This window comes from Glycine soja, chromosome 16 (assembly GCF_004193775.1).
Source record: "Glycine soja cultivar W05 chromosome 16, ASM419377v2, whole genome shotgun sequence".
In the NCBI taxonomy this organism is placed as follows: domain Eukaryota; kingdom Viridiplantae; phylum Streptophyta; class Magnoliopsida; order Fabales; family Fabaceae; genus Glycine; species Glycine soja.
This window is the reverse complement of record NC_041017.1, coordinates 4982172-5006995: the sequence shown is the minus strand read 5'-3', so window position 1 is coordinate 5006995 and position 24824 is coordinate 4982172. Positions and strand designations below refer to the sequence as shown.

The window sequence follows — 24824 nt, the reverse complement described above, 5'->3', positions numbered from 1 at the left end:
AACAAATTCATGACATAATTTACTATGAGATAGTATACGCCCATTAAGCTAACACTCTAAAGCTAGATTGTGCTAGAACCTCTGATTATTATGCATTACAAACTACAATAAACTTGAAGGTAAAATACACTTCAAAGTTCAAACCATAAAAGGCTATATTGAATTTGATAAATATATCAAAAAGGTAGTTTTCTCAGCTGAAACCATGTCATCTCATATCTTTCATAATTAGTAGAAACTAACCTCAACCTCCTTAAACCCTACATGCCAAATTTGGAAAAGGGAAGACACCTTAAGTTAAAGAGCGAAAAAGCGAAATCCAAAAAAATTTGGACCATTTCTCGATTTGTGCGTGTCATCCTTGCGCAGGGGCCATGCTAATCTTCTCTGTATCGTTCCAATTTTATCAGATGTCCCCGAAGGGACAATCCATATGTTTTCCTGGGACTATATAAACGCAATGTAATGAGCATATTTGGCCGATGTGGGATCATTGAGACACGTTCCCTTTCAATGATACATCCTTCACATCACAGGAGGCAAACAAAATTCATCAAATAGAGTCGGACAGAAGCAGAAAGTTGGGCCTCAACTCACAGTCAAAGCAAACAAAAACGAAGATAAAAAAAAATGGTTTTGTTTTTGGAGTATGGGGACAAACAGAAGTTTGGTAAATCCAGAAGTAGGTGAGCCTTTTGTAGCCCTGTCATTTCTTTGCAACTTTATTCTAGCTTGTCTTGTCACCGCACTTGCATTTTTATTTTCTTTAATTAGTTAAATTATGCATTTTCCTATATTTAAAAGCCTATTATTGAATAACAAATTTATCTTTTAAAATTATATTTTAATAGATTTTAGTGGTGAGATTCACAACTTAGCAGTTTATTTTCAAACTGTTGTATTTGCACCAAAGGTGAGTTAAAAAGAAATGAAATAAACAATAAAATGAGATAAAATTCATATTTTTACATCTTATTTTAATTCATAATTTTTATTTTTATTTACTTCTATTTCATGTTATTTTACAAACACTCTAATAGTACTGTATAGTTTCTTTTATGGGCAAACATTAATTATTAATTTTTTTATTGGCAGAAAGAATTAAATTTATGATTTTTTTCTTCTTTCTTTTTCTTTATATCACAAGTTAATCTTACACCTCCATTATTATGTAGTGTATACTTATATATATCTTTGAGTTTAAAAACATTTTAAATTTAGAGTTTAATAGTGATGTCCAGTCAATGTAAAATTGTCATTCAATCACAAATTATCGTTTGTATGACTTTTAGGACAATTTTGTAAAAATCAACTAATTTATCATAAATGGTAATTTATAAGTAAAAGACAACATAAAATACTTTTATATTGTTAGTGCACTTTTTCTCTTATATTTAATTATTTTGATAAAGATAATTTTTTTAAAATACTAAAATCTTACCAACATGTCATTGATCCAAATGAAATTAAATAAAGTATCAAAATAATCATCGTGTAAAAAAATAAGTCTCAAAATAAAATTATCATTTTAGATTTTGAATGTAACACTATTTACTTTTTTAATCATATCTTATAATATTAATGATAGATAAAAAAAACTAAAAATAAATTACTCCCTCCAACCTATTATAATTGTCATGTAAAAAAATAATTTAAAAAATTATCATTTCAACTTTTTAATGTAACATTAATCACTCTTTCCACTTATATCCCTTATATATTAATGATAAACTACAAAATCTAAAAATTAATTAATGATAATATAAGATTAATCTTATAAAATTATTATTCTTTTTCATTTATTTCTTATTTTTTCTTGATCTGCATGAAATAACCTCACGATAGTCATTTTAGAAGAAAGTATTAATGATCTTGTAAAATTAGTATTCTCTCATGTATTTATTGACATTGACTTCATTTTTTTTGTCTTTGTAAATATTTACTATTAGTATTTATAAACTATTAGTATTTATAAAGTAGGAAAGGTCCCTTATATTGATAAAAATACTACATAAGTTAGTAAAGTAAAAAAGTTCAACACATTCAGAGAAAGAATTCTTTTGAAATTTGCTTTAGCTCTTGTTTATCCTTGGGCTGATCCTACCCCCATTGGTTTAGTTATAAGTGCTTAAACTGTACTTTAGAAAAAGCTGGCCAACCCAATTCTATTTAGTACATTTAAATCTTTAACACATTATCTTCTGAAGTGTCCTCACTGTTCCTATACCTTTTCGATACCAGCCACTTCTCATCAGCTTTAAGGGATATCCTTTCTCCCTTGTATTCTTGAAGGATGTGATTACAACACATTATCTTTGATACTCTGGGGCATGTAGTTACAGGAGAATTAAAAGTTCAATTTCTCAACCTATTTGGTTCCTCATGGATACTTTGGGGGCATGCTGCTCAGATGACAAGTAATCTAGAGCTAATGTGTTAACATCAGGCTGGTGACGTGGCTTTTCTCGAAATACATGGATGCAAATTCAATGGCCATCGTTAGACCAGATCCTGGGCAGTGACCTTGCAACTGTGGATCTGCCAATTACGAAAATTCCTTGTCTGAACATTGGACTTGCCTACAGACATTAGGAAACCAAGCTGTTAACCTTGCAACTGAAAAAACAATCTTGACCATACTTATCAAACTGCAACTACTTATGTAGGGCTAGAACATACAGAACAAACAATGCAATAATATTCCCTGGATATTATAATTTATAAGTCTATTATCATTCCTTTCTACAATACTAACACGCCTGCATATTCATAGATTCAGCTAATCAAATAAGAAAATTATTCTTAATCCAGCTTCATCCTCTTTCAAGTGAATAAGATAAATTAGAAATGCAAAATACAAGAGTAAACATACATTTCATTGGAAGACTGGTGAGAAAATGCACGAGTTGAAACAAATGTGATCTGGTATGTTCAGAATATGTATATTATTCAATTGAGAAAAAAATGATTTATTAATCCTGGGCTGAACCAAAAAAAAGAAAAGACTCACTCATTAACTATGAATAATTACTAACTCATCAAGATGCTTTTCAGGGCCATGGGTATCATCACATGCTCTACGTCCAGTAAGTAATTAGCTCCAATAACACTACGCCAAAAACGTAAATGTCAGATCTCATCATTGATTTTCCAAGAGTGGTATATTAAGGGTGTAGTGCCATTTGACTAGGTTTATCAAACCATGTCATGTCATTGAGCACATAAGTTTACAGCACTTCAAATTTGTGATCATCTCCATAACATATTCGATAAGTCATGGTTCTAAAAGGTTCGGCAAAATTGTTATGGTTTCAGATCAACCATATTTGGCTTCTAGAGTAGTGCCATTTGACTAGGTTTATCAGCAAAGGAAAGGGAACAACCGAGTTTATACCATCAGTACAACTATTATGCTTACAAAAAAAAAGTAGTGTTTGCAAGTTACTACCACCTGCTAGCATGATGGTTTCTTATGTTCGAATAATCCTGTGATTCTGAAATTTATATTTCTTAGGATGGGTAAGACAAGTTTCTGTCACTACTACTTCTGGCAGTCTAGGGCAGTTATTTCTATTAGGATGGAGAGCAGTTATTCCTGTGAACAAATTAACTAGTTTGCTAAAAATAGAATTATTATGCAGGAATTTTCAGAAGGTTGAGTACTTTACACATGGATATTGTTGGTTTCTCTCTAACATGCCCAAACTTTGCTAAGCAAAATAGGTTATAGGACACAGGACGCATGAAGAAGTCAGAAATCTGGTGTTCTTCAGCCAAACTTTGCTGTTCAAGGTCTTCTAACAAAATCTAAGGGAATGGACCATAATAAAAGAAAGCAATAACAATTGAATGACATTTCACTTTGAAAACTCATTTTTTTTAGATGAAAGAAAAATGAGAGAGCAAAGAAGAGGAAACATCCTTCTAAAACATGCCAAAAATGTAGAAAGATATTCAGCATTAGCAAAAAAAACAGTTTCCTATCCCTCTACATAGGATCTAAGAATCTACTTTGATGATACAACCTTCTGTTTCCTATTATCCCAGGCATTCTGGAGTCAACAATCTTTTCTGAGTAGCCAAGAGATCAACTTAATATATAGCTTCCATAGTTCCATTATGTGTGTGCTTTGCTTTGCTTAAGATTAATTCTCAGTTATGGTTCCCATCCCTTTTATTACATTGTCATTTTTACTCTGTCTGTACCATATGTATAACTACTAGATGAGATAATGTTGAAAACTGTAAGGCGTGAACAAGTTGTGTTATACAAAAATAGGACAATTTTTAAAGACCCTATCCACTAGTAATAGTGGAAGATGAGCAAGTAAACTCAATATTCAACATTAACAACAAACAAACCCCTTTTCCCTTCCCATTAGGAGCAGTCAGTTAAAACATCAGGTAAATAATAAATTCAGCAACTGAAAAAAGGTAGTGCTGAAACTGCTGCAAGCATAAAAATGATTTACACAGCTATACTACTGCAACCAATGTCTTAACAGTCTTAAACATGGTATTATGCGAAGGAAAGATGATTAGTATTCTAATTCTATGTAAGATGTTGAAATCATTAGCATGTTAGTTCCTTGGAGTAACTACAAAATCAAAAACAAAGCCAGTCCACGTATCTAGGCAACAAGTTTGTTTGGAAGCAAAACAGCAGTACCATGTAATGTGGAATACCTGCATCTGAAGAATCAAAGATCCCCCCACTAGCTCAATAATAATCATTTGAAGAAAACCACACTCTTGATTGACTTCACTAGCAGAAATTCAAATCCAACTCAACACTAGATTCAAGCATTCAAACTCAAACTGGTTCCTCCATTTCGGGATAGCCCTTGCGACGCATAACGGGTTTCACCTTCATTATTTGCCTATACCTATTCCATATCCCATCCTTAATTCTCTTGTGCATCCCATCACCATAACCATCACCATCCTCGAACAAACCACCCTCCCCGGCCGCGCATCACAAACCAACCCATAAGTGTACTCTCTCGGCATGGACCCTCCCTCAACCAACTCAACAAGAAACCCACAAGCCTCAACGACCCTCCCAGCTTCGCAAAGCGCATGAATGATGGGTGTATACAGACTTGAACTAGCAACCCCGTCCCCCAGCCTCTGCATCTCCCTCAGCATCTCAACACCCTTATCAATCTCATTCACAGCACAATAGTAACTAACAAAGCACCCATAAGTAACACGGTTCGGAACAACGCCACTCCTTTTCATGTCATCGAACAGCTCCAGCGCCCTCTCCATGCGCAAAGTCTTACAGCACCCATCAATTAGGGCATTGTAAGTGACGACATCAGGAACCAATTTTCTGAAGAGCATCAACCGGAATAATCGCCCGGCCTCGTATATTCGCCTCCTTGTGGCCTTCCAGCAGCCAGTGAGGATTCCATGCCGGCAGTAGGAGCTTATGAGGATGGAGTAAGTGAAGGTATCCGGTGGGCACCGGAAACCGGGGAGCTCCATCTGCTGGAGAATGGAGCGGGCTTTTGCGAAGTTCCCGACGCGGCAGAGCGCGTGGATTAGGGTATTGTAGGAGTGAGTGTCGGGTCTGCAGCGGAACTGCTTCATTCGGTGGAAGGTGAGAAGTGCTTCGTCGGCGAGGCCTTGTTCACTGAGGAGTTTGATGAGGCACGTGACGGTGGCGGTGGTCACGTGAGGGGAGTGTTTGAGGAAGTGCCAGAGGGGTTTGAGGGCGGTGGCGCGGGCGAGGAGGCAGGCGAGTTCGCGGCACGTGGGCTCGGAGTGGGGGAAGTTGAAGCGGGATTCGAGCCAGTGGAAGAACTCGAGGGCTTTGAGTGGGCCCAGGTGGTGGGCTTTGTAGGGGTCGAGGTGGGCCGTGGGGCCCAGGAGGAGGGTGTTATTGCGGAGCTTGCGGTGTTCGAGGTTGAGGTTGCGCTGACGGAGAGGGGTGCGGTGGCGGAAGGTGTGCTGGCGGCCGATGGAGCGAGGGAATTGGAGTGTGTAGTGGGAGATGGAACGGAGAACCTCTGTGACGGCGTCGTTTGACCATGGAGGGGTGACGGTGGGGGGGGGGGGCATCGAATGGGAGGTCTTTGATTACCAACACCAGGGCTTGGTTTGCAAGGTGTTTGGGGAAATGACGCAGTGAGTTTGTTGCAATCATTCAGAATTTGCACGGTGGAGTGTGGGGGTTGATATTTGCGGAATGGTTCTTCGTGCAAAAGATGTAAACTAAAACACAGGCCATAACCATAGGAAGAAGAAGGGAAATCAAAGTGTTAAGAAGGAAAGAAACCTAACCAGAGAAATTTCAAAAAAAATTTGGACCATTTCTCGATTTGTGCGTGTCATCCTTGCGCAGGGGCCATGCTAATCTTCTCTGTATCGTTCCAATTTTATCGGATGTCCCCGAAGGGACAACAATTGAAGTGGTGCACTTCTTTATAAACAAGAATACTGTATTAGTTTTGGGCGGTGTGGGACTCCCGTAAGAAAACACGCTGAAAAAGAAGTAATGTTGAGTATATACACCTTCCACCGAAAGCAAACAAGAAGCATTGCCTACCAGTAAGAAGTACGAACGGTGTACATTGTTGTCAAAGCTGGCTAAAGAAAGATTCAATTATTTTAAAATATTTTTATGTACACAAGAATCGGTGTAGTAAGTAGAACTAGCTGTCATTCATCATGACTCTGCTCTGCACTCTGTAGCCTAGTTTTGATTTGACATTTTACCATTTATCTTGTTCAATTATTTATTAGTATCGCTTATTATATTTTATTCCAGACATTTTTTTTCTGATTTTTCAAAATAAACTGAAATACTTCTGGCACATATGAAATAAAATCAGTAAGGTAATTGAATCCATAGTATCTCCCATTGAATTTTTTTTATTAAAAAACAAAGTAGTTATATTTTACTTTTTATAATGTTTTGTAGAAAAGAAAAGATAAAACAAGTGTATTTGTATAATAAAATAGGTTTTATAATGATATCTACATTTCTTCATAATCTTCAAATTCTTCTCCCACATCGTTTCAAGTCTATTTTCATAGCCATGGTTGATACTTGCATACATTTAGCATTTTGATTAAGATACAACCATCTACAAGAGAAATTAAAAATGTTCAACAGTTGTTTCTAAAACAAACTTAATCCTCACAAAATGGTTTTACCATGATCAATTTAGAAAAATCTGTAATCTACGTATTCAGTATTCTACACAATCCCTTTCCAAAAACTAATTCAAATTTAAACTTAATGGTGAAACATCCTTTAATTATGATAGATCATTGGTTAAAAAGAATAGTAAAAATTTTATTTTTAGGCAGTGTAGATATGGCAATGAGGCTGGACGAGGACGGATATTATCTCCTCAATCCTTGATCCCAATTCTCCAACCCTTACTCTTCAACATATCATCATACTCGTTCTTGATGTCCAATGTGTTAAAATTTATTATCTCATCCCTGTATCGTTGGGTATCAGATATCTCCAATCCTGTCTGGTATCCGATTCAAATAAAAAAATAATTTTTTTGTAAAAAAGATATTAAAAATTTGATTTTAGAAAAAATAAATTAATTGTTAAATATTTACTTTTAACTACTTATATATCAATAAATTTATTACAGTAATGCTAGCAACTCAAACTAGGAATCAATACAATGATGAATGATAAACTAGGCTACACAATTTCCTTTGAAATTTAAATAAGCAAGGATAAAAAGATCAAAAGGATACTGAGGTTTATAATGCTTCTGATCTGAAATTACAAAAATCATCATTGTGACAGGTCCTGTATGCTGGGTTTTCTAGTGGAAGAAAGATAATCACAGGTAACAAACCATATGTTACATGCCAATCCTTCCATCATTCCATGCCTCTGCGGGTTATTTGGGGCACAAATGATTTACAAGGAAAAGTTTTGCAAAACTTAACCACAATTCAAAAGAATGAATCTATTCCAACTGCAACTTATACTTTGTGAGTAGTTTGGACATTTTTGACATATGCATTCATTCTGAAAAAATAAGAGGAAGAGAATACAAAAGGAGAACTATATTCTTATTTTTAAGAAGATCCAAAATGACCGTTTCAACATTTCCAGTGTTTCACAGAACTAACATTTTTTCCAAAAGGTTTAATTAAACTTTCCCAGAAATACTTTTAAGGACATTGTTTGAGTTTATTTCTTCAAACTTGAAATGGTTACCGAAACAACACCTAAAATTGTTTTTTTCAGTCACTCCAAATCTATCATTTAGCTAAACTCACGAGGTAACATATTATACACACCTTAGTAAAAACCTAAGCTGGAAAATGCTAGAAAGTATGCAAGTTAAGCGTCAAACAACACACTTTAAGTGTAAAAGGATTAAAGGGAAAAAAAAATACATTAAAAAAATGCTCCCAAATGTTACCAACATAGGCACCAAAACACAAAATACAAAGCATCCAATCGATCAATAACAATCCAGAATTCCACAGCAAGAAACGCATTACCAATGAAAGATTGAAATCCAAATCAATAAATCACGAATGCGCTCTATAACACACACAAAACACAATCTTGGCCTCGATCTCAAGAGCTTAAAACAAGAAAACTCCATAAGCGCAAAGAGGAAAAAAAACCTCTATGGTTCTGCAGTCAAAATGACTTACGAGTAAGTAGAAATGATGCGACAATTTCATAATGAAACAGGCACACTATGGTAATGGTCATGAACTTCGCCTATTACCCCAACAACAATAACCCCTCTGCTTCGGTTCTGAGGTCCTTAATTCCACTTTAACCCACAATGAGACTGAGAGGTGATTTGAGCGTGATGGTCTGAGGTCCTTGGATTCTTAGATCTCTTAATTGACTTTGCTGATTCTTTTCATTTTGAGCACGGTGGTTTGAGCGAGGACGGGTACGCATTAGGTTGTAGTGCGATGGTTTGTTGGTGTCATGGTGGCTTGTGTTCTACCTGTGTGGAGGAAGAAATGAAAAGAAAAGGAAAGAGGATTGAGAGTCTCAATGACTGAGTAAGAGTGTTAGAGAGACGAGTGAGGAACTGAGGAAACACGACGTCGCATAACAAACAACTTTTAGGTTTTAGGATATATAGATTTTTTATTTATATTATTTTTAAGTGGCGAGACAGGTTCGGGTTCGGAATTGGGACGGATGTTAGTAATCACATACTCGTCCCTGTCCCCGCTTTTGGTTATCGGAGAAAATCCGAACCCGAATCTATACCCGATCAACTCGAGTATTACCCGTTAAAATTGAAACGAATTTGGACAGGTATCCACATATACGAGTTTTATTGTCATGTCTAAGGCGGTGGGTTGTTTTAGTAACACAAACATTATGGAATTATACATGATACACAATGTTCCTACTTTAAAGTAGAATGCACAAAACACTATAGTAGTATAGAGAGTAAAGAATTTTGTCATGGCAAATTCATCTCAACAAGTTTCTCACCCTAACACACCAACTACATTTAATTCAAGCATAAGAGGTAAGTTAGCAAGAACAATTCAGCTTGATCCACCATTGATTTCCTCCTGGACAAATTCCCAATACTCCAAGTCACTGGCATTCAGCCACAGAGAAAGCTGCAGCAACTTCCACTAGTGCAGAGGCTAATTAATTGCATAATACAACATATCAAGCAAAGCAAAGCAAAGCTCACTCTCAGAACACCAAACAATTTCTTCTTAGAAGCAGAATGCCTAAAAAAACACTTGCAAACACCTTGCAAATGCCTACAACCCCATATTGCACATAATTTTGCTGTAGAATCACCACATGAACAGTGTAATATATTTTTTTCATTATAACCGTGAAATCAAATTTCAAGTCCTTTGGTCACACTACTTGAAGCATAATGGCTTACACATGACTGTTCTCGTGCATCAAACTACTGCTGCCTCCACCGACACGGTTTGGTTCCCCCACCCTGGCCGCCAAAGCCAGAACTTCAGGGGACATTTCCCAGCTCCCACTTTTTCTTCCCCAGCTAGATCGCCTAGGATGCATTCCAGCACGGTCCGAGTCATCTACTGTTGTCCTAATTTCAGGAGACAATTCGCCATCCTTTATAGTCACACGATCATCGTTTATTGGAGCTCCGTTATCATCCATTCCAGCACCCATGTCCCACACTGTTTTCCTGCCCATCTCTATGTCCTCCCCAGCTTTTCCTATATTTTGGTTCATAAAGCCTCCACCCACCGATCGAGTAGGTAATGCTGGTTCTCTTGGCACCATTGCCCTGAAATTGTTCTTTGAAGGGGAAATGCTGATGCAGAATATCTCTTTGAAATTATTCAACACTCCTTTATTATATGGATTGGCTCGCCGATCATATCGGTATCTGAAGTTTTCATATGTAGTCTGCAAGAATAATGGAGCAAATATGAAGCTGTATACATCTGAAAAGCTAGAGCATGTGGATTAAAACGAACAGGGCTTACCTGATTGGTACTTATCAAATACAAATGGAAGGCAGTGAGACCACCTACAAACCACATTGATATGAAGGTGTAAATTATCAACACTATGGAGGCTGGAGTTTTTATCATTGCCTTCCAAATTGTTGTCTCCTCTGATGCCATAATTCTTACAATATAGACCCAGCAAAATGCAAAAACATATATACACAGTAGCGTAGTTGAGAAGACAAACATGAAGAAGAACCGATAATTACGCTGCATAAAAATCGTGCAAGCAATTAGGATACATAATGTATATTCAATAATAATGCATAGCAAATGATAACTGAAAAGTAAACAGAACAAAAAAAATAATGAAAATGAAGAAATCATCAAGAATGAGCACAAATCTAAGTTGCAAACTAGAAAGAAAACCAAATCCCCCTATATTAAGGAATCAAAGAAACAAAATCCCCCCTTAAAACTTATCTGAATTTTTCTCCATTAATAGAAGTAGATTTCTGTTACAAAGAGGATATTCTTTTTGGTTCATGTTAGGCAACACAAAGAGGTAGGCATTTTCCAATTCTAATATTAATAAATTACACATCACTTGCTACCATTCCCAACAGGTTCTGAACCAAAGATGAAAATGAACCTAAATTCCCTATACAGCATTCATATTCTCAGTTTATGAAGCACAAAATTATGGAGGAGGATGTCATTTGAAGAGAAATCTTACATTAAATAAATTCAACTTACTGGACAGTATATTGATAGGTTTATAGGTAAGAGAGTTAGAATTAGTTAGGAGAATGGAGTTTGAGAGAGTAATAGTTAGGGAGGAGTTTTCACCCAAAAAAATGTTAGGGAGGAGTTGCCTATAAACAAGAAGGGTTGATAATGAGAGGCATTGTCTTTGGATTTGGGAACTCTATGGAAGAACCAGGTCTCTTGAATACATCGAGTGTAGTACTTTTTACTATCAATAGAACAATCATTTTCATGTATAATTTGATCCAGTTTCTATTATCATATAGACCCATTAAGGTAACACTTTATAGCTAGATTGTATTATGCATTACCAACTACTTTCAACAAGTTCAAAGCTGACTCAAAAACCATCTCTGTCACACTTAACAATGGGGTTAAGCTACTCTTCCCCCAAAACATTCTTCACACAAAAAGAAAAAAAGAATAAAATAACACTCAAGAGACAAAAGATCCAACATACCAGCCCAATACACTGCCCAACCCAAGGACAGTGATGGTCAAACCGTTCCACACAGTTATTACAGATTGAGCAGTGCGAGCATCGAGGAGGCCTGTAGAGCATGCAAGTATCACAGTACTTGACCTTAATAGGGATGCCATTCACCTCAACCTCCTTAAAGCGAGGCAACCGCAATTGAGGAGTCTGACCAGCACCAACATCTAGATTACTATCCAAGCCTTCTGGCTCTGGAGGATGTGCATTGCGTGGAATTATGCCTGGATCTCGGCCAGACGTTAACAAAAGAAGAACTAAGACCTGAAAAGATTTTAGCATCAGCATAGGGTTGGAAAGAATATATTTTGGGTGCATAGCATGGTAAATTGGTGATATGCCTCTATCTCATGACAAAATCACCAAACAATAGGAAACAAAGCATATCATTTTGGCAACTAGTATACCAATAACCAAACACAAATATAAAGAACTAACATCTAGGGAGTATCCGGGTAGCATATCAAAACTCACCTTTCAAAATAAATTCTTTGCCCATACAAATACAATTTTCAACTAACAAAAAGCACATTCCAAACTATTTTTAGTCATTCAAATTCTATGTTTCTCGATAACCACCAGAATATTTGAGTTTGATATGTTTCTATTTTGGCAATTATATCTCATAGGGTGAGGGTTGTCCCCCACTTGTACACGCTATTTTGGCACTATCTTTTGTCGATGCAAGACTTGAGACTTTCATAATGCACCCCCTCATGCCCAACACAACTGGGCCTGGTGAATGGATAATAGAGTAGGTGACCCATTAATGGATCTAGGATAGGCCCTAATAGCATCTTAAAATATGGGTTTGGGCCTAACTAAACCTCAAAAGCTATATGGGTTTGGATTTCCTAACATTGCCCCCCACATATATAACTCTATTTTGGCATTATCTCTATAGTCAATGTGGGACTTTTTCACAACATTGTTTATTGTTTTTTCAGAAATCTTTAACAAGTTTATTATTACTTTTTCACTACATTGTTTAAGGGGGAGGATGTCCTTCCCTCACCTAATAAATTATCATCTTTCATCTGAAAGAAGGACCACAGTCCATGATATTTGGCTTAACCATGGACCCAACTTGCTCATTAGGATCAGGATTGTATTAGCTGCACTAGTTAGGAAGTATCAGTTCTGCAATGGCAATGGCTATGGCTAGTTCTGTTTGGGTAATTGTTCCAATGAAGATATGAACTATGAAGATGTTAAAGAGAGCATCATTCCATATTGTATTTGATTGACAAGTCAACCAAAACAGTTCACTTCAATCAAGTGTGAGGTTGAATATAGAGGAATGCTTCTTATCATTCTAATCATAGAATATTACCAACACAGTTGAACATACAGAGAAAAAAAAAACTCATATTTGAGAGAAAAAGACACACATAAACTGTGAACACAACAGCAACAGCCATTATGGATATCCCCCAGTGGTCAGAAAATGCATCCATCAGTTTTCTGGCAACAAAGACACAGAAAACTGCGACAGGAGCAACGATAAGAATAATTGTCAGTGCCAGTGATCTCACATCTGGTCCAAATATGAACCTCCCTTGAAGAAAAAATTTCTGCAAGAAAATTATCAAAGCAATGAATAAGCACCCTCATAGTCATAAATGGATAGAAACTGTAACATATTTCAAATAACAATGCAATTAACATTTGTCTATTCTTTATAAAGCATAACAAATAAATTACAAAATGAAAGTTAAACAGTAAGTACATCAAGACTCAACACCTCACAGGTCATAAGGAAGCATGGGAGAAAAGAAGGTACATCATACAATACCAGAGGCTAAAAGGCTAGTAACAATCAATTTGGAGATAACACAAGAACATTGCTGCACGGATAATTTCTTTAGAACTTACACCTATTCTTTAAGCTTGCCTAAGATTAGAGAGGAAAGAGCACAATAGTTCAAAGAGTATAATGTTTTGGTCCATTTTAATTTTGCTTACTGCTTATGTATATAATAACATCATCCAATATTAAGATATTACATCAAATACTATGCCACACACTTAAAATAGCATGTCAAAATCAGTAACTTAAATTCATTTTTTATCTGAGAACTTAACACATCCCCAGAAACGTTCTTTCCTAAAACATCCTAAAATTGCAGTGCTTGTGATTTTCCCCATCATAATTTTAGCCTTCTATCAATATATGTACTGGATACGGATCATCTGCAGTTCAAAAAGCACAGCAGATAGTGCAGTTAAAGACCTAGCAGCTTGTAGCCTGGATTTTCTGTACCCCATGTTTTGATTTAATATTTTATGTAAAAAAAAATTAACAGCAAAGATTCTCAACAGTTTTTTAAAAATGTAAAAAACTTTGATCCCTTCCAATTTTGTCCAAAGCAAATAAAGCAGAAAAAAAAGTAACACAAAAGTCCAATCAATACCCAATTCTACTAACATAGTACTGAAAACAAATCAGCTTAAACCTAGCACATCAATCAAATGAAGAAGACCAATTGATGTTGTGGTTTCTGGGTTACCATCACTGGTCATTTCACTAAAACTGCTTCAGAACCTAACAGTAATGCGTCCACACAATCCATCCATTTTCTTATCAACAATTTTTCTCAAAGTCAGCACATAACCCTATATAACCTAAAACCCCTTCCCAAATAGTAACACTCCGAACACAAAAAACCCAATACTAGTAAAAATCAAATCCACACAACACAAACACACAAAGAAAAGACTACAACAACCACCAATAATAGAAAAGCTACCAAAAATTGAGACGCATAAATAGTACTTGCAATTTGCAAAAAAAGGGAAAATTTTCTGACAGCAGAACTGTGACACACCCAATAAACAAATTCCACAATCAATTTCCTTTTCTTTAATGGAAAAATAAATAAAGTGAAAACAGACAAAACTTGATATAGTTACTAGGGTGTTTTTTTAAGCTGTTGTTCAATCAAAATTCAGGGTTTTCACCATCCTAATCTAATCTACTATATTGAGCTATAAAAAACATCAATTATGAAACTCTAATTTTGATTTTTAAAAAACAGCACCAAAAGTACTTAAGGTACTACATCTAAGTTCTGTAGAAACAAATAGCCAAAAAACAAAAGTGGGAACTTTAAACTCACATTGCTACCCTTCCAAGCTTGGTAGACCCGCAAATCACCGGATCCTGACCCCGGATCGGAGCGCTGCGGTGGAGGCACCACGTACATGTCTTCGTCGAGGCACGAGTTATCAGAGCAATCTTTTTCTCAGTTGCAGGTTTCAGAAATTGAGGACCCAAAAAAAGGGGAAAAGCGAATAAGAAAAAGGCGAAAACTTGAAGGGTCTCTAAGGTCGGAAATCAAGGGCCATGGGCGAATTCGGAGACCCTTTTGGCCAAAGTTTCCGGCGAGCTCAACGAGTCAGGGCGGGTCGGAGACAAGGCAAGAGGGGGTTGGTAGGGAGGAGGTGCTGCAGTGCAATGCAATGCAAGCAAGGGTTTTCCTTTTTTGTTTTGTTTTTCTTCTTTTTCTCTCTCTGCTCTGGTGATTGTTGTGTTGTGTGTGTGTGAGCTGGTTTTTGGTTAGCAATAACCAAGGGATTCTTTCTTCCCTTTTGGACAATTACTGTGTCACTGTATTTATGTATGTGTAAATGTAAGGACCAGAAAGGTTAATACATACGACAGGATTCATATCTATTTAAAAAGATTTTTATTTTTTTACTATTAAATATACTTTTTTGTTTACTTAAATAGTTTACTTTTGATCACCCTAATAAACCACTTTTGTTGTACAGATAATACACCACTTTTTGTTTCGGCTTTTATAAAATTATTTTAAAGTCTTAAATATACTTCATCACTGTAAATACAGTACATTTTTATTTTGATTTTATAATATTATTTTTAAATGATTTTTTAAAAGTTTTATTTTTTTATTTGGTTCTTATTATTTTGATAATATTTATTTTTCCATTTTTTCTCATGTAAATAATGTTGGGAAATAATTTAATTTTTTTATTAAATTTCTAGGATAGTTTAAATTTAAAAATAAATTATTTTATCCTTACATATTACTTCGAATTAAATATACTATTTACAAAATAAAGGGTTTATTTTTTTCTATAACATTAATATGTTAGTTTTATAGATAGATCTTTTTTATATCAGAAGAATCACACAACCTGAAGAGGTCCTAAGTGAGAAAGAAAATTATGTGAAGGAAAAATTTATAAGTTTGGATAGAAAACTTGTGATGAGGTTGCGACATACTTCACTATTTTGTGAGAGAATGAATGTGAAGAAGATTGGAGGCTCAAAAAGCAAATAGACCGTGGGAGCATTACCAACAAAATGGATATAGTTGATAAATAATATTATCTCTTAAATATGTGATTATGGGTTCAATCCCTCATTCTTTGTTGGGAGAGGTCAATCCGTAAAATGAATCTTAGTATTTCATGAGATTAATTTTTAACTTTTGACCAATGGATATATGTCTTGGTTCACCCAAATACTTAGGGAGCATTTATTAGGGAAGAATTTTTTAGCTTCCCATGAATCATAAATTGAGAATCTTCATTTCTCATGTTTAGTATCTATTTTTTAAAATAAATTTTTTGAGAAAGAAAGTTTCTTGAGAATAATTTTAGCTAGGTTTCTCACAAAAAAAAATTCCATAGGAGATGTAAGAATCTTACTTTTATGAGTTATATTTTTTAGAGCACAAAATTATCATGTTACTCTTATGAAATTATTTAATATGATAAATAATTAAAATAAACGGTAAAAAAATAAGTATCTCTTTGACTTAAATATGTTTTTCATACATGTAACATATTCCTTTTTCAATTTACTACCTATTTATTTTTTATTTTATTACCTAACATTTTCAAATTTTTACTTTTGATACATGTCATTAGTCTAAGCCCAATAAATAGTAATGTGATATTTTTTTAACCTATTACATCATCATTTAATTGATGATGTGATATTCTATTAATTTATCATGTAATCACTTAGCAAAAGTAAAAGTTTAGAAATGTCAAGTAGTAAACAAAAAGATAATAAACTAAAAAATATATATTAAATGTATGAAAAACATATTTAAACCTAAAATACTTTAAAAGATATTTACAGTCAACCAAATATATTTTTTCATTCACATGAATCATTATTTCTAGGATTTATAATTATCAATAATCATGATTCTTAGACAAAAAAATTATCTCCTATCAAACACCTACTCATATATATATATATATATATATTTTGTTAGTCTTAAATCAATTTTTTTCTCTAAATGGACTAAATAAATAGAATATTATAGGAATTAAAATAAAAATATGGATATATTATAAGGATTAAAATAAAATAACAACGTAGTAGATAAATTTTACAAGAACTATTTAAAAATAATATTATAAGGATAAAAAGGTATATTTAATTTTTATGTAAAATAATCTAATAAATAATATTTAAATGTTTATTAAAAATTAAAAAGTTCCTTTATGTTTATTTAATGTTATAAAAGTTATATTAAAACGGCTGATTTTTATGAAAAACTGGTCAAAAATAGTTTTTGATTTTAATATAATTTCAGTGTTTATTATTTTAAAAAGCTAAGTAGTAAAAAATTCATACTTTCTACCAAATATACGTGAATCAATTCATAACAAAATATTCTAATTTTAATTAATGATTTTTGAGGTCGGAATTATGAGTATGAAAAAAAAATTATACTCTCAAGATCATTTTACTATTAGTTAAAAATTATGACAAACCAAAAAATTATATAAAGTTTGCTTTTTATTTAATAAATTTTTACTCATGATAAATATTTTCTTAATAAACTTTAACTAATAATAATATAAATATTTTATGCATTGCATGTATGCCATTTGCTTTACAACATCATTGAAAATGACGTGCCTGATTTTCGTTGGATGTTAATGTGATAGGGCGAATGTGGTGTGGCATGGAACTCCTCCCTACTTTTCTAATAATAAATAATAAAAAAGATAGTGACCCATCTCTCATTTTATATGGCTCCGGCTTTGAGGGGTATTTGTAAATTTAAATTGATTAATAATTCAGCTAAAAAAATGACTAATTCTAAATTATTTTAATTTATTGCGGAAGAGATAATTTTATACATGACACCCAAAAATATCATTGTATTTATTCTACTTTTTCCTCATAACAAACAGTAATAAAATAATGTACTTATTCTATTTGTTCCTCTCAAACAAACAGTTAAAAAAATCTCACTAAATGATATAGAATTAAGAATTGTCGTCCTAAGAGTCAATCATGTTACTAATATTGTTATAATTAGGATATTTATATTTTATGCCTGTAGTCATACCTTTGACTGTATTCCCTCTTGTATATATTCGGTCTTTAATATTGAATGAAATGTCATAGCTGTTGTTTATCTATATAAAAAATTGTGAAAGAGTTCTTCATTTAGTTAATATGACATATAAACTAAAGAGACCAATTAGGATATAAATTATTGTGATTATCAACAACTGACCTACAATCAAATTCGAAAATAACATTATGATATCCAAGTTGAGCTACCCATTAGTTTTAGTCCCAACCAATTAGGTCAGATTTAATAATAAAAGAAGGAGCAGGTTTCGGTGGAGAAGTTTTTGTCTTTGTGTATGGCGTACAAAGAAAACTAGACTGTTGTAAGTTTTTATGGTATTTACAATTTTTTTTTGGTGAAATTATTTATAATTATTTAATATGCTAAACATTTTAATAATAGTTTAATAGAGAAAGATCATTGTGCTATTAATGAATTCAAAAGACTTAATTTTTTCCTCTCTTTTTTTCCACGATGATGGGTTGATGCAAAGGAGGAGAGTGTGGAGGAAAGGGTTGCGTTGGAGGGGATTTTTAAAAGAAGATAGAGAAACTCACATAAGAAAGAAAGAGGGAGAGAGCTTTGCCATCTAAATCAACGACACTCATGTTTTGTATTTATTTTTTTCACTTAACTTGTAATAGAAATTAAATTATAATTTTTTTTCACGATTAACCTAGCATATTTTTTATATCAATTAAAATCGTGATAACTAAGAATAGCTTAATACGTTTTTTAAAACAAATATATTTATAAATAGTCAACAAGTGATTGGTTTAATTAGTACATGTTTAGTCTTCTAGCTTTAGATAATCATATGCATAAAAAAAAGTTATAGTTAAAAAAAATAGTCTTATCATATTATATGTGGTTGTTACAAACTCAAATAAAACTGTTTCTCATACAACATATTTCTAATTTAGAAAAACAAAATTTGTTGGTCAAGAACAACCTCCTTTAAACAAGCAAAGAATTAGTTATTTTTATTTACATAAACACAAATTATATAATTAACTTTTTAATGTTAAAAACAAATATATTTTTGTTTATGTATTTTATACTTAAACTTGTCAAATCCAAGATTGACGCAATGATATAAAATGTGACTGTTTTCATGTATAAGAAATAATTTATTTAATAAAAGAAATTATGTTTGATTTCTTTCTAAATTTGGGTACAAAATTTTATTGGGCCAAAGAAAATTACATACAATAAGAAAAAATACTTGAACTCCTTAGTTGGTAGCTAGAAGTTAGAACCAAATTTTATCCAATTCTAAAGATAAAGTTGAAGGATGTGATGCAGTGAATGAGGACTTTCAGTGTCTATCTCTCTCATGCGTATCTAAGAAAGATTATGAGATGGAGACCAAAGTGATGGTTCTCTCAACCCTCTACTTTTTTAGTTAAGTTAGATCACCATCGTTTAGCTAACTTCTACCTCAATGATTCCTATTTCTCTGCCAATGACAATGAAATTTCATTTATGTTTCTGTTGTTTAAGCATTTAGCCGACAATGAATATTGAAAGATTAGTTCCTTCAAGGCAACGCATATAGGTATGAGAAGAGATTTTTTTGGTAGTTAACATGAGAAGAGATTTTAAGATGCATGGCCACTTTATTTTAAAATTAGATAAAAAAAAATTGGTTTTAATAGAAATGGTTTTTAAGAATTTAATTTTAATACGTTAATAACCAAAAAAAAAATATTTATCTTCTAATTATAATTTTTTTTATCGTTAAAACAGATCATAACTTTTTGCTTATTTAATAGGAAAGAATAGGAGGAAAGAAAATAAACTGAAATTTACATTTAAAAACAGAAGAAAATAAAATTTTAAAATTCATTTTCCTTTTTTTCTTTATTTTCTCTTTGATTTAATAAAAAGATACATTTTTAATATTTTTTTTCCTTTTTTAAAAAAATATTCTATCCTTTCACTCAAACGTTAAGTTGGTTTAACTTAATTTTTGGACATAAAAACATAATTTTTAGGAAAATTATTTTAGAAAAATTTCATAAAATTATAATTTAAACCTTTTTAAAAATAAAATGACACATTATATATAAAACTACCAAGTGAAATAGTCAAAGCTCAAAAGTGATCATTAAAATTTTTGGTCGTATTTTTTTTATCTGACATATTAGTTTTGTTAGTTTTATAAAATATATTAATGAAAGAAATTTAAACAAGCAACCCCATTTCTTCTTCTCTTCCCAACCTTATATCTCCTTTGGCTGAGCTGTATGAAACACAAACCAAAGGCAAGAGGCAATTTAATTCTCAAGTTCCTTGTTCATAGCAAACGATTAAACAGCTATGATGACACCCTAACGTCCACTGTCATAGACTCATGGTCATCAATGATGAATTTGTGCAGATTAACATGTTTTCTTGCATTGGAATTGTAACGTCAAAAAATGGCCTTCATTTTTTGCTATAAAAATAAGGTCTAATACACATACGCATGTTTTTTAACATATAAAAAAATAGAACGTGGGTCCTTTGCTTTATTGGCTGTTATCATAACCTCCAATCGAATCTTGTGTTTCCTTTTGATATACATTTCTTTTCTTAGCTCACAAGACGAAGTAATTGGGTCATTGGGAACAGTTGATAACTTCACGTTTTTCCTCCAATTTTTTTACTATTTAGCCTATCTTTAACTTTTAACTTTTCGATGTTAATGTGCTTAAAAAAAATAATCAATGTTAATGGTTATGTGAGTTGTAAATGTGATTAACTATTAAATTGACTTTTTAGCATAAATTTATCATTCCTTTGGTACAACAATAATATCGTCTTTTGGCTTATTCTTTAAGAATGTCCTGGCTCATTTAATTAAGAATAAGAAAAAATATCTAACAATAGTAGATTTAGAAACTTGTTACCAAACCATTAAGAAAGTAATTAAATCCTCTAGTTACCACCTGTAGGTTGTACTTCCTCTCTTTCAAAATATAAGTTGTTTTAGAGATAAAAATTTAGTTCAAAATATAAGTTGTTTTAGAAAACTAATGAAGCATTAAATACATTTTTCTAAAAATATCATTAACCATTATTAAGAGTGCTATTGTTGAGTTTCGTTTATTTACTGTTTTAGAGTATATATTAATTATAAGATTCCAACTAACACTAGCATTTCCAATATTTATCACAGGGTACATAATAGTTGTAGGTGAATTTGTCTCAATGTGGATTACTCACAAAACATTGACATATTTTTTATAAAAAGTTGAGAAGTTTTTTTTTTAAAAAAAAAAAAAAAGCAATGAAAAATGTCAAAGACACTATATTTTTAGAAATAGTAAAAGACTTCATGGATTTTGAGATAGTTCAAGGTGATGATATACAAGATGACGAAGACTCTACATTTTCAAAAATAGTTCAAGACTCCATTAATGTTGAAATTGTTAAAGATTCTATAGATACAAAAGATGATGAAAACTCTATATTTTCAAAGACAGTTCAAAATTCCATGGATTTAGAGGTAGTTCAAAACTCAATAAATATAGATGAAGACTCTGTTGATGTCACATTAAAACAAAAATCAGTACTTGATATAGATTTAAATCTTCCTGTGATTTGATTTGAACAAATTTCCTGATGATGATGATGAAAGTTCACATGAAAAAGGCCTTAAAGCGAAATTGAAGTAAGGGTTGTGATGAAGATTTATCTTCCAAAGTTTTATTAAATATGCAAAGATAACTTAAGAATGGCTTGTGGTATAGAGTCTCTTGGTAAGAATTTTTCTTTTTAGATGATTAATTGTTTGGTATTTCTTTGTAGTGATTTTTTTTAACGCAATAGATTTTGGTAGCTTGATAAATGGGAATACGTGAAATCAAATGTGTTGTTTTTTTTTTTTTTTTTACTAATTTAGTATCCACATGATACGCTTTAATACTAATTATAATATTCATTGGAACGGAAATTGCAGCACAATTATAATTATAATATTCATTGGAACGAAATCACAGCATTGCAAGGTTGAAATGAAGTTGACTGAACACTAAAAAATTTAAATTTATATAATTAAATATCTATGATAAAAATGAAAGTTAATCTAAACAACAAAAAATATCTTACACTAGTGTAGGATCACATTTCAAGTGTGTAGGCAATTGATTTTCACTTTCTAACATCACTTTCTTCAAATGTGAAATCCTGTAGTTATTGGAACCTCTTACTTTCATAATTTCAATCATACAAGATTACAATGTTAAAAATATGTGATTTGACTTCATAGTTGAAAATTCTTTAAAGGATCTCTAAAGCACACATAATGGAGTTAATCCTTTGTAATAAAGCTTCATATATGGTCCTTCTTTCAGTAATGAAGTTCATCTTTCTCTTTGATACTTCTAATAGTTCCAAATTTGGCATGTCATCAATATTATTTCCATTTGTAAGTAAGACAAAAAACATTATATCAAATAATAATATAGATAAATCATTGAAAATAATATTTAAAAAAATATATCTTAGTTATAAGAAATGATACCAAATTCCAATTTGATATGTTCATGCACATTATTCCCTGCTTCATTTTCTTCATATGGTTCCTGATCTACCAATAAAACAATAAAAAGTACCAATATACAAAGCGCAATGAGTTAAAACCCCCATCAAAATAATAATAGTAAGAATAAAAATAAAATAAAAGATTACGTACCAATGCGGAAAGGTGTTTTCTTCATTGAACTCTATTTCAGAATCAACATATGGTTGAATGTTTAAATAAAATGAAAATTGATCTACAGGTGGAGTATTTGGAATAGTGTTAAGATCAATAGCAAAACTTTATGGCACATTCCTATTTAAATTTGGCCATAGAGGATGAGATTCTATGACATTTTTGGGTTAAGAATCTTCATTATCAATTTTTGGATGAGTGAGTTGAACATTCAAATCTATATCAAATAGTGATGTTATCTGATTAGAGGCCATGTTGCTGAACAAATGATTTTTTAAGTTTAAAATATAATATATATATATATATATATATATATATATATATATATATATATATATATATAGAGAGAGAGAGAGAGAGAGAGAGAGAGAGAGAGAGAGAGAGAGAGAGAGAGAGGAACCATTAAGCAGATTGAGAATTTGGGGGCAAAGCATGAATTATTTTCAGATAATTTTCAACTTAAAATTTTGGGGGGAAACAAATTTTTTACTAAAGTTGATTAATAAATAAATTTGTTAACGTGAGAATTTTTCAGTCCCACGCTTGTGCTTGTATGGTAATGTTATACTCCAAAGGACCATGAGTATATGAAGTCCAAAGGACTCATCATGTTTATTATGAGTATTTGGAATAGTTGCTAGCTGTGCAACTACACTGATAATTAATAAGCTAGCAATTATCATGAACATTTATTATGAGTACTTAGTGGAAGTAGTTATGAGCAGAAATGAGAATAATTAATAAGATAGATAAAAGGTATATTAGGAAGTTACAAAATATATATATATATATATTTCTTGATATCTGTGCCAAAACCTTAAACGACTTATGTTTTGTAACGGGGGAGCAGTACTTTTACATAATGAGGAAAAATTTTCAAGTTAAAATATTCAGTTGGATTGTCTCCACAAACTAAACTGACCCACCAGTTAAAATATTCAGTGATTTTTCAAAATTATCATAGTAGATTATGGAGGAAATTTCCACTTTCTCAGAAACAGAATTTAAGACAATTCTAATTGTTACTACTAACAATATTGCGCATTGCATTCATTGGCTGTACAAACCTCCTGACATGGTACAGCATTTTATCTTATCATACATGATACAACACTATCATGAATTTTTATTTTCCTAGTCACTGATGGATAATGGATTATCCAATAAAAATTGAATTGTGCTCACATTATTGAATAGGTATGCTTTTCCCCTCCACCATTGAAACGCCTGAAAGAAAGGGCATTAGTTAGAAGATTAATATGAGAAGTTATTTCAACAATACAGCAGAGCAGTTAGAGACTTGGAGCATTGTATTGGCAAAAAACAAGCATATTAGAGAACAGACAATATGCATCCTTTTAGAAGCAATACGTTTATCTTTCTATCTTTTCCCACCTCACACACAATATTTTACTTCATTGAAATATGAATTTACAAATAGGGTGAATATCCAATATTAGAGTGATAGAATAGAACATATATAGCTGAAGGATAATTGATTTCTAAACTCTTACTGAGAACGTATTAGGCCCCCAATACAGCATTTAGGGAAGAACTACTATGCATAATTTGAATTATTTTTTCATTTGATAAACAATATATACCTTAATTGGATTGAAAAGCACAAAGATTGAACTGAATGACATGATTCTGTTATGCCTTCATCATCTTTCCTTAATAATATTAGAAATACATCAATTAAACAACAAATCAGAGTGGCGCAGCGGAAGCGTGGTGGGCCCATAACCCACAGGTCCCTGGATCGAAACCAGGCTCTGATACATAGAGTTGCTTCCGAATGGTAGTTTTTGCTTCTCAGTTTAATTTTTGTTTTTGTTCCTAATTTAATTTAACGCTACATTCTCTGGTTGACGTAATGGGTTAAGTTCAAGCCCAGCCCAAACAAGACAAACATATCCATATTTTCTGTTTAAGGTTGCTGCTTCCTATACCCAAAAATTTCTTTCTGCACCCTTTTTTCCTTTCAGATTGACCAATTCAAAAGGTAAAAAAACAAATCCGAAAAGGGAAATGAAGCAAACTTTTGGGTGCAGGAAGCAACAGCTTGGATGAAGTTATTTTATGA

The 24824-nt window shown here is 32.5% G+C and overlaps 1 protein-coding gene, 3 non-coding genes and 1 pseudogene across 5 annotated transcripts; 1 reads left to right on the top strand and 4 right to left on the bottom strand.

Annotated features, from left to right (window-relative positions):
* Positions 1-323: 323 nt before the first annotated feature.
* On the bottom strand, positions 324-426 carry LOC114391327. The gene has a single exon (XR_003662119.1). It is a non-coding gene; the product is annotated as a U6 spliceosomal RNA (small nuclear RNA).
* Positions 427-2042: 1616 nt separating this feature from the next.
* On the bottom strand, positions 2043-6532 carry LOC114389011 (annotated as a pseudogene). The gene is made up of 2 exons (XR_003661663.1): positions 4687-6532; positions 2043-2579 (listed from the first exon to the last, which is right to left on the bottom strand). The product of XR_003661663.1 is annotated as a pentatricopeptide repeat-containing protein At1g77405-like (transcript).
* On the bottom strand, positions 6304-6406 carry LOC114391339. Its single transcript, XR_003662130.1, has one exon. It is a non-coding gene; the product is annotated as a U6 spliceosomal RNA (small nuclear RNA).
* Positions 6533-9324: 2792 nt separating the features above from the next.
* Positions 9325-15289, bottom strand: LOC114390417 (probable protein S-acyltransferase 7). The gene is made up of 5 exons (XM_028351157.1): positions 14803-15289; positions 13075-13257; positions 11651-11947; positions 10459-10692; positions 9325-10378 (listed from the first exon to the last, which is right to left on the bottom strand). Exons 1-5 carry the CDS (start codon positions 14887-14889, stop codon positions 9875-9877), a joined length of 1305 nt encoding a protein of 434 aa, XP_028206958.1. The 5' UTR covers positions 14890-15289; the 3' UTR covers positions 9325-9874.
* Positions 15290-24447: 9158 nt separating this feature from the next.
* Positions 24448-24519, top strand: TRNAM-CAU. The gene has a single exon. It is a non-coding gene; the product is annotated as a tRNA-Met (tRNA).
* Positions 24520-24824: the final 305 nt, after the last annotated feature.

Excerpts from the sequence above, each read along its gene's own strand:
- LOC114390417 (XM_028351157.1), bottom strand. The coding sequence starts at position 14,889 with ATGTACGTGGTGCCTCCACCGCAGCGCTCCGATCCGGGGTCAGGATCC. Across the intron at positions 13,258-14,802 it reads AAGCTTGGAAGGGTAGCAAT|AAATTTTTTCTTCAAGGGAG; the intron begins GTGAGTTTAAAG and ends ATTTTCTTGCAG. Across the intron at positions 10,693-11,650 it reads TTGGGCAGTGTATTGGGCTG|CGTAATTATCGGTTCTTCTT; the intron begins GTATGTTGGATC and ends ATTTTTATGCAG.